The 13,619-nt window shown below is 54.2% G+C and overlaps 5 protein-coding genes across 5 annotated transcripts; 1 reads left to right on the top strand and 4 right to left on the bottom strand.

Annotated features, from left to right (window-relative positions):
- Positions 1–297: 297 nt before the first annotated feature.
- Positions 298–2,278, bottom strand: HETIRDRAFT_428372 (uncharacterized protein; the record flags this gene model as incomplete). The annotated part of the gene is made up of 6 exons (XM_009550426.1): positions 298–500; positions 663–1,067; positions 1,148–1,742; positions 1,834–1,948; positions 2,008–2,081; positions 2,144–2,278. 6 exons carry the CDS (start codon positions 2,276–2,278, stop codon positions 298–300), a joined length of 1,527 nt encoding a protein of 508 aa, XP_009548721.1.
- Positions 2,279–2,894: 616 nt separating this feature from the next.
- On the top strand, positions 2,895–3,507 carry HETIRDRAFT_103387 (uncharacterized protein; the record flags this gene model as incomplete). Its single annotated transcript, XM_009550320.1, has 2 exons — positions 2,895–3,130; positions 3,204–3,507. 2 exons carry the CDS (start codon positions 2,895–2,897, stop codon positions 3,505–3,507), a joined length of 540 nt encoding a protein of 179 aa, XP_009548615.1.
- A 1,225-nt stretch (positions 3,508–4,732) lies between these two features.
- Positions 4,733–5,929, bottom strand: HETIRDRAFT_419680 (uncharacterized protein; the record flags this gene model as incomplete). The annotated part of the gene is made up of 2 exons (XM_009550319.1): positions 4,733–5,447; positions 5,502–5,929. 2 exons carry the CDS (start codon positions 5,927–5,929, stop codon positions 4,733–4,735), a joined length of 1,143 nt encoding a protein of 380 aa, XP_009548614.1.
- A 601-nt stretch (positions 5,930–6,530) lies between these two features.
- HETIRDRAFT_322939 (uncharacterized protein) lies at positions 6,531–8,217 on the bottom strand (the record flags this gene model as incomplete). Its single annotated transcript, XM_009550318.1, has 4 exons — positions 6,531–6,760; positions 6,862–7,714; positions 7,809–7,918; positions 8,034–8,217. Coding segments are annotated over 4 exons (1,377 nt in total), but the record flags the coding sequence as incomplete, so codon positions are not given.
- Positions 8,218–9,221: 1,004 nt separating this feature from the next.
- Positions 9,222–12,092, bottom strand: HETIRDRAFT_155670 (uncharacterized protein; the record flags this gene model as incomplete). Its single annotated transcript, XM_009550317.1, has 8 exons — positions 9,222–9,825; positions 9,914–10,082; positions 10,166–10,576; positions 10,659–10,775; positions 10,863–11,085; positions 11,244–11,283; positions 11,396–11,486; positions 12,015–12,092. The coding sequence occupies 8 exons, from the start codon at positions 12,090–12,092 to the stop codon at positions 9,440–9,442; spliced, it is 1,515 nt and encodes a 504-aa protein (XP_009548612.1). The 3' UTR covers positions 9,222–9,439.
- Positions 12,093–13,619: the final 1,527 nt, after the last annotated feature.

The following is a 13,619-nucleotide window of genomic DNA, read 5'->3' as shown; positions in this document are numbered from 1 at the left end:
CTACGATACATACCGGAAAAGCGCCGCCCAGGGAGCGTGGACCCAGCAAGCCACCACTAAGCTACAAGACCGACCGCGCCGCGACGCGACGGGGAACGTACATTTCTATCGCAGATTAAATCATGATAAGTAAAGAGCAGGAGGGGAGGTATGTGTGCGAAGTCATAGCAGATTCACGTCAACGAACGAACGAACGAACGAAGCGAACGGAACAAGCGGTCAGCAAGGATGAGGTGAGGGGGAAGCGAGAGAGGGGGAAGCAGGAGAGGGATGGAAGCGGGAGCAGGGCGGAGCGGCTCAGTTGCCCGTAACGCCGCCCGTAGCGCCGGTGGCGGCGATGCGCGAAGCGGCCTCGGCCTGTGTGACGCACGCGATGCTGGTGCCGGCCGAGTTGACGAGTGGGAGCGCGGCGCACGTGAGACCGCTGCCGCACTGCGACTGGACGAACGCGCCGCCGACGCACTGCGCGAACGCGTCGCCGATGCACGCATTTTGACCATCTGCGGCAAAAAAAAAAAAAAAGTGTGTGAGCACAGCGTTCAGGCGACGAAGAGATGATCAGGTAGATGGGATGAGATGGGGTGGGGTGAGGTAGATGAGATGGAGGGGATATGATGAGGGAGGAAATGGACGGGGCGACGGGGCGATGGAAGGATGCTTACCAGTGCACGACGAGTCGGCCGTCAGAGACTGGAACTGCTTGTTCAGCGCCTGCGCGTCCTTCCCATTCTGGAGCAGGAACCCAGACCCCGAACCCGAAGTCGCCGCGAACGTCGCCCCCGCCCCCGCCGCCGACGCCGACGCCGACGCACTACTGGATCCCGCGTCGGAGGAGGCTGGGGAAGAGGAGAACGCCGCAGAGGAGCTGTCGCCGGCGATGCCGCCCGTCGCGCCGGTGGCGGCGATGCGGGAGGCGGCGTCGGCCTGCGTCGTGCACGCGATGGTGGTGCCGGCCTTGTTCACGAGCGGGAGCGCGGCGCACACGAGCGTGCTCGAGCACTGCGTCTGCACGAACGCGCCGCCGACGCACTGCGCGAACGCGGTGCCGATGCAGGCTTGGTCGCCCTCTATGCGTCACGAAACGAAACGACCAGACGAGGTCAGCGGGTGCGGGAGAGCGGGGCGGGAGAGAGGGGCGGAGACGTACCGGTGCAGGTGGAGTTTGCGTCGAGCGAGGAGAATTTCTTGTTCAATGCCTGGGCGTCCTCGCCGTTCTGGAGCAGGAAGCTCGAGTTTGCGCTCGAGGCGGTGGAGGACGAGTTGGAAGTAGGCGCAGCGGTGGCCGTGGCGGAGGCGCCACCAGCGGTGACGGTAACAGTAACAGTCGCAGTGACAGTGGCAGTGGCAGGGGCAGTGGCAGGGGCGTCGCCGCATTGCGAGTCGTCGCCCGAGTCTTCGTCACCCGAGCCGTCAGACGATCCGGACGCGCCCGAGTCAGTAGAGTTTCCGCTATCACTACCGCTAGTGCTGTTCGAGGAGCCCGCGCTCGACCCGGCGCCGGAGGAGGAGACCTGGTCGGCGAGCTGAGTGCCGTCGGCGATAGGGCCCGCCGGGTGGGCGGGGCACGAGCCCGCGGGGGACAGCGGAGCGGACATGCCGAGTGGGACGGTGCCCGCGCCGCCGACCGCGGTGCCGCCGACGAACGTCTTCGGGTTCGCGCCTGCGAACTGGCACTGATAGAGCCCGTTCAGCTCGGCGTTCTTGGGCGCGGTCTGGCAGTACGGAACGCTCTGCGAGGTCGGCTGCAGACGGGCAATAAAGAATGAAAAATGACGGCAATGTGAGCATGGTGCTATTACTGTGAGCGAGCCCGTGCGAAAGGCGGGGACGCACCGTGTTGCGCGGTTGCTGTGCAAAGATCTGCGCAAACTTGATCATGTCGGCATCGCTGTTGAGTTGCTTCGCGAGGTCGATCATCTTGTCGGCATTGTCCTGCTGATCGCAGGGGCTGTGTAGACGATGTGTCGATTAGGCGCAGATAAGACGCGGGGACGCGGTGGCACTCACCCGGCGGCGGCGAGGAGGGTGCCGAACGCGGTCACGGCGATACTGTTGCATTGCTGGGCGCCGCCGGCGGTGTCCTGCGGTGGCATTTGGGTGTTAGTACTATCGAACGCGAGCGGGGACGCGCGTGGGTACGCACACAGGCCGCCTCCCATTTTTTCGTGGAGTCGGAGATGGTCTGCGCGATGCGCTTTGTGAGCGGGCCAGGGGCCGCGTGCACAGTGGTGGTAGATACCGCCACCAGGGCGACGAGGAAAGCTGAGAGGTGGACCATGGTAGGCTGGGTTCGTTCGGGAGTTGAGGGTGTGTGATCGTGTACGTTGACCGTTATTCAAGAGAGTGAAGGTTACTGATGAGAGCGCGGCTCGACAGAGAGTGTGGTGAATGTGAGACGAAGAGAAAATGAGATGCGTGCAAGGGGTCGTTTGTATTTTGAGAGAAAGGGCAGAGGTGCGAACGGGGGGTATATATATACGACCGGGCGAGGCGCGTGCACGCAAGTGTGGAGCCAGCCATCTTGCTCGGTTGATCAGGGGACTACTACAAAGCCGTGGCGTGGTCACAATCCAACAATAGGCACCAAAGCAAGACAAAGCGACTCGATCCCGTAGCAACAGCAACATCCGTCCCGCTTAGTCAGCGCCCATTGTCTTCCGTCCTCCTCTTTCGCCTTCTGCTCCGTTCCACGTCGGTTCCCTGTCTTTCGTCGATGCACGGAACTAAACCGCATTTCTTTGTGCCGTCATCCCATCTTACAATCGCGGGCTCACGACGCGGCGACGCCACGCTGCTCCCGAATCATATCCGGCGTCATACTACGAACTACTACGAAGCGACGTGAAGATGCTGTGTTGATCGATGGGTTCGTCGGTACGCCCTTGTCATCAACCATGCATACCGCCCCGACTACACAATCGCACCTCCATATCAAGCCGCACGTCGGCGCTCAGTTGGGCTTCCCCGCACCCGCCGTCGCCCAGAGACCGCCAGACGCCTCGGCCGCCGATCGATGCTCCCCCACGCTCTTCCCGCAAATACACCTCTCGACGACGGTATCGACGCCGGAGCCGAGCACCTCGTCTCCTCAGCAGACTGATAAACAGTCGATGACGAATCGATTGGATGGGTCTCTCCTATATACCGAGCACCCTGTCCTGCCCAACGGTGCAAGTGTCAACCTGCGTCAACGCTCTCGATAGCTCTCGATCGCCCTCGGGCCGGGCCGGGACGGGCGGAGGCTGGTCGCCGTACGTTGAACGGCTATCCACGCTGCGGATCATTGAAGCCTGGAAGATGAATGAATCATCATGGAAGCACCAAGTAGCTGTCCCCCCTCGATGTGCTGGTTTCGTCGTCATGGGCCCCGATCTCGTCGTTGCCAGGTGTCCGGCCGCAGGTCTCTCAGACGACCCCATCCATACATCCTTGATTTCCCAGAGACGCGGAGACGGGGTGAACGCGTCCCGAGACTGCCCGCCCCTCGCGCGACCGCACCGATCTTGATGCTCCTCTCGACGCTGATTCTTTTCCGGCCCATGTACGCACTCGATCCCCCTCGTCGCCAGTCGAGGCATCTGCATTGTTCATGATCAGGGTGATCTACCGTCGTAACTGGGGACGTGCCGAAGTGGTCTCGACGGAGACATGGCTAGTAGGATAGGAGGTTCACACGAACCGCCGTGTTCGTGTCTGCTGGCTCGCGACGCACGGACGTTGCGAACGAACAATTGTCAGCAGCGCGTAAATCATCTTGAAAGAAGACATCAAACACGTTTGGAGCGGTAGGGTCGCCGGCCTAGACTGGACCTGGCTGAGGAACCGATCTCGCCTCTTCAGACACGGTTTTTTGACGTGACGCCTCGACGCAAGCGTCGGCTCTCACTGTGGCGTCCACGCCGCCTTCTTCCTTCTCAGGATTGTCTGACCGTTGAAGCTTGCCACCGCGACCTTCTCAACCAATCCCCAGTTTACTATCGACCACCTGGCGCAGCTTTGTGTGCACTCTTGGCGTCGAGTCGCTCGACGAGGACGCCAGATGCGCAGTGACGTGTCCTGTCCTCCGAGCATCTCTTCCTGTTCCCTTTCCTGAAGAAGCTGGTCTTGAGAGCCAGAGTCCGCTCTCGAATGGCTTCACTACTCCGATGCTGCGTGCGGTCTTGGCCCGTCTCATTTCAAAGCCTCGGTCTTCTCTCGAGCAGACAGTAAGGCCCATTCAAGCCAAGACGATTGCTTTGCATCGTCTCGAGGGGAAGATCGGGCGCATGTCTTTGCTCGCGGAGCACAGAGACACTGCATATCTGACGCATGGCTGCTATGCCGCTCGGTCTTTGAACAGATCGAATACAACATCATTCCTGATGTGTGCTCTGCGTGGCTCGTGGCGACTTGTGAAGGATGTGATTGAGCTAAAGAAACATACATGTTGATGACGACTTCGGCAGACGAGTATAATCTTAGTATCTAATATATGCTGTGCTTCCGTCGCTTCGGATCGGGGGCACTGCCCGTCACCGTCGAAGGTCTCTTCTTTCCGACAAGGGCGACCGGTCCTCGAGCAACGGGAGGCGGAATAGTGCCGAATATCATTGCATGAACGTTTGTGAACGCGCTGCCGAGGATTTGCCGTTGCTCCTCCTTGTTTCCGAGCAATATGAGCAGACTTTGGCCCTTTGCGCTAACAGCAGACCACAGTCCTATGGCTCGCATGTCCGCCGGTTTGCTGACCTGATCAAGAGTTAATAGGACGGAACACCAACTGTGTAGGTAGAAGGTAGAGCGGAATCACCCGTAAGATTTCCCGTTTCCCTTTTTCGATCGTTTCCCATTTCACGCCCCACGCTTCGGTCAATGAGAGACGGTCTACGAGATGGGCCCGCGCCCTTTTTTTCTTGGCCAATGAGATTACATCTTTACCGCCGAAGAAAAAGTTCTGCAGCTCTGTGCACTCATTGCATCCACAGCCCACTCTCTGCAGCTGGGAAGCAGGAACTAATTCCTGTGGCTTTGGCGTCATAAACTTGTTCGCGAAGCCTTCGACTGTCGCCACGAAGATCCTTCTCCAGGGCTCTGCTGCGAGGTCGATTGTCTTCAGCAGGAGGAGCTGTTTGAGCATCCTGACAAATGAAATCAGAGAGTCCGGGGAGATGACCATTCTAGGGGGTGGTGTGATGAGGCATGCGACGACGTAGCTGAACTGTGATGTAGCACCGGTCTTGACGCAGAACTTGACGAGTTCGATTGCTATGTGCTCAGGTTCACCCCCAGAAGAGTTTAGATGGCGGTAGGAGGAAGTGATGGTCGCATGGACCAGATCGTCGACGAGGGTGCGATAGTCTTTGGATGCTCGCTGGCCCTCGTGTGAAGGCTTCAGGGACGAAACAACCGAGAGCGCGAGTTGTCTCGGAGGATAGTGTGTGATGCATTTCGCCTGATCCGCGGTCAACCTGAAGTGTCAAGTCGTAAGGAACAGGAACGGTCGAAACAGAGGAAAAGCGCACTTTTCTCTCAGCATCGACACACCACCAGCCCGCTGTACGGCTAATATTAGGAGCTTCACGCGCTGTTCATTTTCTCCTGCACTACACCTGTGATTCGGTGGAGGGTGCAGTAGCACGCCGACACCGACGATGAAGAAATCCGTGAAGGTTGCGGTAAAAGCATCCAAGCCGGGATTGTTGTCAAGGTATCGATCAATATCCGTGATCAGAGCGCTGTAATATTCCACAGCGCGAGGGTCTGTGTGACGTGGCCCCTTCAAGGAAGCATCTTTCAGTTTGGCGAAGACGACGAAACTTCGTTGGTCTTCACGCAGACTTCGATCAGCTCCATGATCAAATCGATGTCCATTCGGTCCACAACGGAAGAGTAATATTTGACCTGTTTCACCGGAAATGCTGGGAAGGTTGTAACAGCATGCGCAACGCATTGCGAGATCATGTTGGTGATAGCCTCAGGAGATGCACGGGGTATATCCAGCCCTTCCTGTTCGAGCCGCGCGAAGAAAGGCAGCCAGAATGTGTATACCAACGGCTGCACGAGAAGCTGAGGGATAATACTGTAGGTCATAGATGAGCGAAGGCACAAAAAGAGGCGCAAAGACTTCCTACACGCTCCGAAAATAATCTGCGCCGCGATCTTTCGCAATCTCCACTAACCAGTCGATCTCATCGGCATTGACGGTCTTCAGTGACTGATAAATAACATCCCCTTGTTCGACACACCACCTCACAAGTTCGTCGTTGTGTTCTTCTTTGGCAAGGACCATGAGACTTTGCACGAGCGTATGACGACGCAGGTTTGATTTGTCGTTCTGGATCGAGGTCGTACAGCTGTGATCGAGCCGTCAACAAAACACTGAATTGAGGCTCAGTGTAAAGGAGATGGTCTTACAACTCTCGCATTACGTCCCATCCGAAAGTCTGACATGCAGAGATGAAACTCTCTATGCCAAACAGACCAATGTCCTCGTCAACGCCACAGCTCTGCAGGGCTTCCAAGAGTAAATCCACTTCGTTCCATCGTTCCGCCTACTGCCGAAGAGCGCCGAGAGCAATGATCAGCTCCTTTGCATTATCTTGGCTCTTTGACTGTCTAGAACACCATCGGAGAAGATTGTTCACTAGATTGACTTCTCGAGTTGTCGGTTCGAGGGACTTGTATTTCTTCAAGGCATGTGATGCGTAGTCCCGAACGTCGCCGACCGTGACAGCCAGCCCACTGCTTTTGGGCCACAGGAGAAGCGCGACGCGTTGATACACTGTACAAAGTGCCGTCAGTTATAAATAATAGATGGATAAAGGAAGCCGCACTATGTGTAAGTGTCCCGAACTAGAAAAAATGGTTCAGGATCAATCACACAAAGTGTTTGGGTGGAACTAACCCCCAAGCTAATCTCCGCCTCCACAAAAGACTTTTTATCGGGGGTTCTGTTCTTCCACGATCCATTGATAAAATCATCCATCTCGATGGGAAGCCCCTCGACTTTGACAGGTAACCCATCCAGGTCCATAATCCGACGAATGCTGAAGCATTCCTCCCACTCATCCTCCGTTTCATCCACCTCCAGGCTGTTCACATTGACTGCTTTGTCGATCATTCGGTCGCACTCGGCATCCGAGGTATCGTAACCACCTCGGTCAGATTCATGTTCTGGTGCCGAGGCCGGGATTGACCGCTTGAAATCGATGTGCGCCAGATACAATTCGAAGTCCAGCTCGGCCGCAATGGGACGAAGGAGACTGATCAGATTCGCGTCCGAGCGGATCAAGCTTTTCGCACTGAAACTGGTCTTCCGAGAATACTTGTACCTGAGTAGACAAGTCACGACCCGTGGTGTTGATTCGTCATCGATTTGCTTCCAAGAACGCAGGACCTTGCGCAGCCTTCTCCTGGCACGGGAAGTGTCTGGCAATGCGGGAAAAGATTTCATGTGAGTGCGAGGCTGCAGAAGGCTGTGAGACAATGTGAGATGGTTTCCCGTTGTGACGGGCTGCAGCAGCTGCTCGACTCCGACGTAGGATGCCACGATGTGAGTTGCGGACGAGCTATTGGGAGCAAAGTCGACTTTTCTTGTTTGACCGGCATGGGAGAAGAGGAGCTCTCCTCCTGTGAATTCGGAAGGCAGAGTTATGAGGAGCATTCCAAATGCTGTGTCCTTATCGTTGATGCTGAATAGGTATTGAGACTGATGCGCGGTGCATCGAACGATAACCTGTGCTCACTTCTTTGGCTTCATGACCCTACAAGGCATAACGGTGAGTGAAAAAGAAGTCGCGGATGGTTTAGTAAACTTACTGAGAGCTGACCCCTCTCATCGACAGATTGTTCAGCACAAGATTCGGAGGGACGCTTCCGTTGGTGTCAAGATCCTTGCAGATGACGGGAACGAGCTTTGAATTGAGCCAAGTATTCCAAGCTGAATTCTTGAAATCGATCTACGATAAAATGCATAAGGTCTAGCATCAGGTCTAGCAAACATCTCGACGCGATTAAAATCACTTGTTCAGCAAGTATCTCCTAAATGCCACCACGACATTCGGCTGAGATACTGCCCAGTTCGCACAATGTGATTATGGAGCGAGCTTCTCGGTCGTTAAGAGGAAGACCGATAGGCCCGAGACCGGCAATACTCAGGCATGGGTTGGGTACATCTCCCGTGGAATACGAACGAGTGCATGCAAAGGTGCCCTTGAACTTCAGACTATCCTGAAAGATTACCGCGAGGTCTCTCTGTCAAAATGAATGGAAATATAAGCCGGTGCCAACGGGGCATTTAAATCCAGAGAGTCAATTACTTTGATATTGTTGGAGAAATAATTCGATCGCTGTGAGCCCGCGGAAGGATCATGCTCTTCTACAGCATCGCTGTCCTCGATTGAGATGACTTCATCATCAGAGATTTCGATAGCTCCTGGAGGGCCAAGTGCTGTGTAAGAGCGTCGTGGAATCGTTGTGGTTGCAATGTGAGGAGGAACCACGTACTAGATTCGCAAGAAGATGCTCTGGAGTGCTGACCAAGTCTCAGTAGTCGCGACGGGTCGCGACTCGACGCGCTGGTGCGACACGTGACACTTAGCGTCCGAGTCACATGCTGTCACTCCAGTCTCTCCAGCAATCGAGACATGGCAGACGTGACCGAATATGAGCTCGTATTCCTATTTTGGTCTTATCTTCTGTAAGTTGTGAAGAATTACGAGCCCTATGATGGAGCATCATATGTTTCAAGGTGTTGAAAGTAATACTTAAGCTATCACACAAGGACATAGTCTTTCTAATTGTTTAGATTTCTTATCACTGTCCCATCCAAAATAAAATCTGCTGGTATGACCTGGGTCCTATTGTTGGAACAATTATAAATAGATCTTGGAATATGTTGTGCTACCCTATATCTCTTATTGTTCGACCTTGGCTCTTGTGTTTTATTTTTAGCAAGCCAAACATAAATGAGTTTCTCCCTATGCAGCAAGGGCTGAGTTCAAACAATAAGAGATATAGGGTAGCACAACATATTCCAAGATCTATTTATAATTGTTCCAACAATAGGACCCAGGTCATACCAGCAGATTTTATTTTGGATGGGACAGTGATAAGAAATCTAAACAATTAGAAAGACTATGTCCTTGTGTGATAGCTTAAGTATTACTTTCAACACCTTGAAACATATGATGCTCCATCATAGGGCTCGTAATTCTTCACAACTTACAGAAGATAAGACCAAAATAGGAATACGAGCTCATATTCGGTCACATCTGCCGTGAGATAATCAAGCCAACTATGTCCGTAGAATCTTGGGCAGCTCCATCTTGGAATTGGTCACCAGACGCTTGGCACCTGGAACAACACGTACAAGTCTAGATAGATCATCTCCAGGACACTAACACGCACAACATATGGTGAAGCAGCTCGCGTCGAGTATCGTGCGTGTTTTGAACGAATTTCATGAGTCGCCATCGACCTTTGCCTTTTTCGGTGCACTGACAATAGACGGCACGCTCTGGCCACGTACGCCAGTATCATGCGCGCCGTCAGGCTCGACTGCGCGCTTCCTCTTCTCACCCGTCTGCTCGTCGCCTGTACCAGCAGCTCCTCCCTCAGCTGCAGCATCACTCTTTTTCTCTCCATTTCGTCCTCCGCGTGCACCATTTCCACCACGACCGCCGCGACCGCCACGGCTACCACGACCACCACGGCCACCACGGCCACCGCGACCGCGGTCGCCGGCTCCACCCCGTCCCCGTCCCCGCAAAGGGGAAGACGCGTTCCTGAGGACCTGTTTTGCCGCCGAGATGGCGCGCTCAACCTCAAACGTGCGTTCTTCATCCTCTGTATCCCCAATCACAGTCAGCAAACATATAGCGGACTAGCACGCTTTATGCCTAGGAGTAAGGACCCCGTGTGAGAGACCACGCACCTTCCGCCACGGTCCACGTCACGGGTTTCCCATTCAGTGTTTTGACTGAATCTCGGACAAACGCAATCTCTTCATCTGAGAGACTTTTGTCGAACCCGACGAGCCCGGAGTCCTCGCCGCGAGTATACTTCACGAAGGGTGCGCGAGAAAAGCGCTCTTTGAGCGGTTTCTACATGCGGCACGAGAGGGGGCAGTTTCAGCGCAGTGCGGCACGGAATTGAATAGAGCGAATTGATCATGAAAGGGGCGTACCTTGATGTCATCAAACGATGCCTCGCCGCCGCAGCCTGAGAACTTGAGAGTCGCGCCCTTGGTACGCGGGACGTCTTCCCCTTTGACCGATCCCCCGTCTTCCTCTAAGACTCTAATTTTGTTTCCCATAAACTGCAACCAGACCTCTTTGTCCTCCCCCTTCTTTCCATCCTTCCCTTTACCATTCGCAAGCCGCATCTCGCGGAACGCGTTGAAACCCTTGCGGTTTGAGGAATCGTCCCGACGGGCCGCGGCAGATTTGCCGGTCAAGCCCTTTTCTTTGATTTTCATGTCGACATAGTCCTCTTTGCTCATCGTGAGGAGAGGTTCTCCGCCCCATGTCGGTTTGGGTTCGGCGTTGAGGAAGGCGGCGACCGATTTGAAGTCAGAGAATTCTGCGAAGACGGAGCCCTATGGGTGCACAGACAAGCGAGCCGAGAGGCAGGTGAGCCGATGTTTCCCAGTGAAGGTCGGCTGTGAAGATTGACCGCACCTTGAATTCCTTCGTCCCCTCCACGCGCCGCATGCGTACGGCGTTGACCCGGCCGTATTGTTCAAAAAATTGCTCAAGCTTCCTCTGGATTTCAGAGTCCTCTTTCCCGAAACCTTTCTGTTTCCGATCGTCAGCACCGATCAATTTGCGACAACGCCGAATGACGCTCTGGTCGCAAGGACGTTAAGAGCACGTCTGACTCACCGCGTACACGCTGCGCTCGAACTGTCCCTTCGGCTCACGCACTTCTGTGCGTCGACGCACATTGACGCCGGCTTCATCGACCTCGAGCTCCGTGCTGGCGCGCAGTGAGTCAACGACCCATGGGAGACCCATGTCCTTGTACTCGCGCATGCGTTTGAACGACGCGACGGTCGCGATGGGCACCCAATGTTCTGCGTTTGCAGTGTGAAGGGTCCACATGAACCTGTGCGCGAAAGGGAGGCCGTTTAACAATGTGCCATTTCGTGAAAAGCATGCATGGAGTTCCAACGCAACGATTTGTTGATAAATGGTAATTTGAAGTTTCAAGGTATGTATTGGGAAATCACGAAAATAGGGGGCGAACAGGATGAAAAAACGCACTTGTCGAAAGGTAGATTCGAGTCCGCAAAGTAGAATTCCACTGATAAAAGTAAGAAAACAATGAATACCACATTATGTAGGAACACATGATTTCCACGTCTCAACACTCCCGGCGCCCTCGCATTTCGTCCGCTACGACATGGGAAACACACCTTGACGGGCCGCCTTGACCTTCTTCTCCTCTTCGGTAGTGGAATCTTCGCTAGGATCGGATGTAACCGCGTCTGCCGCACCACTAGTAGCCTCCGGAGTTTCAGAAATTGGAACAGGAACAGGAGGAGCAGCGGACTCGAGCACAGACTCGACTGCTTGTGTCGCGGGCGCCTCAACAGGCTTTTCTGATATCTCGGTCGACATTGCTTGAGAAATCTTAGCTCGAATGTTGCAAGATTTTTTTGCGCGCGGGAAATAGTTTCAAACGGAGGGAGGAGGAAACAGAGGGGGAAGAGAGAGAGCAGTCGATTCAGATGATGATCAATTTGTTCCAATTTCCGAATTTTTGATCGCCCTTTTTGGGGCAGTTTATAGTCAGGTCTTGCACGTGGTCAGAACGTTTTATCCGTTTTTGACTGAAGAGGGACATACAGGGAGTCGGGGACAAGCATGATAACTTCTACTGCAAATACACCTCAATATCAACAACAATATGCACTGTGCACACTGGCCCTATTTTATGGAGGCGACATATATTTTATCTTTGATCATATTTGAGCCATTATAATGTCGTCAATCATTCGACTTCCTGCAGTAGACTCGGAACCTCATGATCACAGACGTCTCTTCTCGGCACTCTTCAGTGCGATGATGCGGGAACATCACCGAGGTTTCGAGGACGATTGATTGCCACATCTTGAGCGCCACAGACAGAAATAGTATGTTCTCCGCTTGTGCCACGACACTGCCGCGAGTTGACAGAACTTGTCAAAGTGTTTAGCTTGGACGCTCACTCTGACTCTCAGCGCCCAACAGGCGTCTGCGATCTCGATCGGCCGATTGACGATAGGGATTGACCATGGACAATCCCGCGAACCACGGTCGATGATGCAGACGCGCGCAACACTCGTGTTGCGACCTGCCTCATGCCTTCGTGGCGTTGTGTGGTCTTCATGCTGATTGTCGCCCGACTCTTCTCTTCGTGTTCACCCCAGCTTCACTGTTCAAAATTCCCATACGGATGGGAGTATTCGCCGCTCTTCCGACTAGCGAAGCAGGATGCACGGGCCACGAGGCAAGACGCGAGCCGTAGAAGATTAAGAGGAGAGATATGAGCGAATCGGCGTCACCCGAGGCGCCTGCCAGCCCGTACGTTTATGCATGTTCGATGCTGGACGTGTCAAGGTACGAGACCGTGTACTGTATGGTGGTTTGCCTCGGGAACGAAACGAGTTCTATCTTGGTCTATCATGTCGATGTTGACCGATCCCCGAGGCAATTTTCAGTACAACAACCCATGTCAAGATAAAACGAGTATCATCGGGACCGTCATGAAGACGTATTGTGACACGAGAAAGATCCCTCTTTCTGGTGCCGTGGCTCAAGCATTCTCCCAACCCTCATTGCTGGATAGCGCCGATGCGATGGACTGCGATCCATATCTATCCATAGCCATTGGTCGTGAACACTCCCTAGCACTCTTCGATCTCTCCATGCCACAGCACCCGATGCAAGTTCTTTACAGCCCATCTCCAGACTCCTATCTCCCGATATTGCTTCCTCTTCTCTGTGGACCATGTCCTGAGTTCTCGAACAACTTCCCTCATCTCACACTCTCGTCATTGCTCTCCACACCCTTTCACCCATCTAGGAATAGTCCATTTCTCACAGCCCTCCCCGATCCAATAGCACCCGTAACCAACCCAGAAGCCCTTCTCGTTCTTTCATCCCTCCTCTCGCGCCTTTTTTAACGCCTTCTTATTTCCCCATTCCACTCATCTTCTCACCTTCTCTCCGCCCAAAATCAGCACTTGCCATTCCTTCAGGGTACACGCACGTCATCCGCGTGAGACGATCCCGCCAAACGTAGTATGTCTTTTCCCTTAGCGTGCCCGATGCTGCCCGATATGACTCAATTCTTGACCTCCTCGAGATTGGCTCACCGTCTTTGTTCCGTCTCTTCCCCTTCCTGAATCCCAATCTCGCCCGATCCTGCTTCGCGTAGTTCCTATCGGGACTGTGCGTCTTGGTGACTCTGCCGCTTTGTATCGAGGTTTTGCTTTCTGGCCTCCGGCGGCGCCGCGGTTGGATACGACCAGTTCATACCAAGTAACCAGGTAAGTCAGGCTGCCGAGCGGATAGACATATTACCACATTGATACCAGGTATGTGAACTATGGGCATGTTCCGAGCTTGACGGATGAATGGAAGCAAGAAGCGCAA

This window comes from Heterobasidion irregulare, assembly GCF_000320585.1.
Source record: "Heterobasidion irregulare TC 32-1 unplaced genomic scaffold scaffold_07, whole genome shotgun sequence".
Lineage (NCBI taxonomy): Eukaryota > Fungi > Basidiomycota > Agaricomycetes > Russulales > Bondarzewiaceae > Heterobasidion > Heterobasidion irregulare.
Note: the sequence above shows the minus strand (reverse complement) of the source record. Positions and strands in the feature narration are given on the sequence as shown.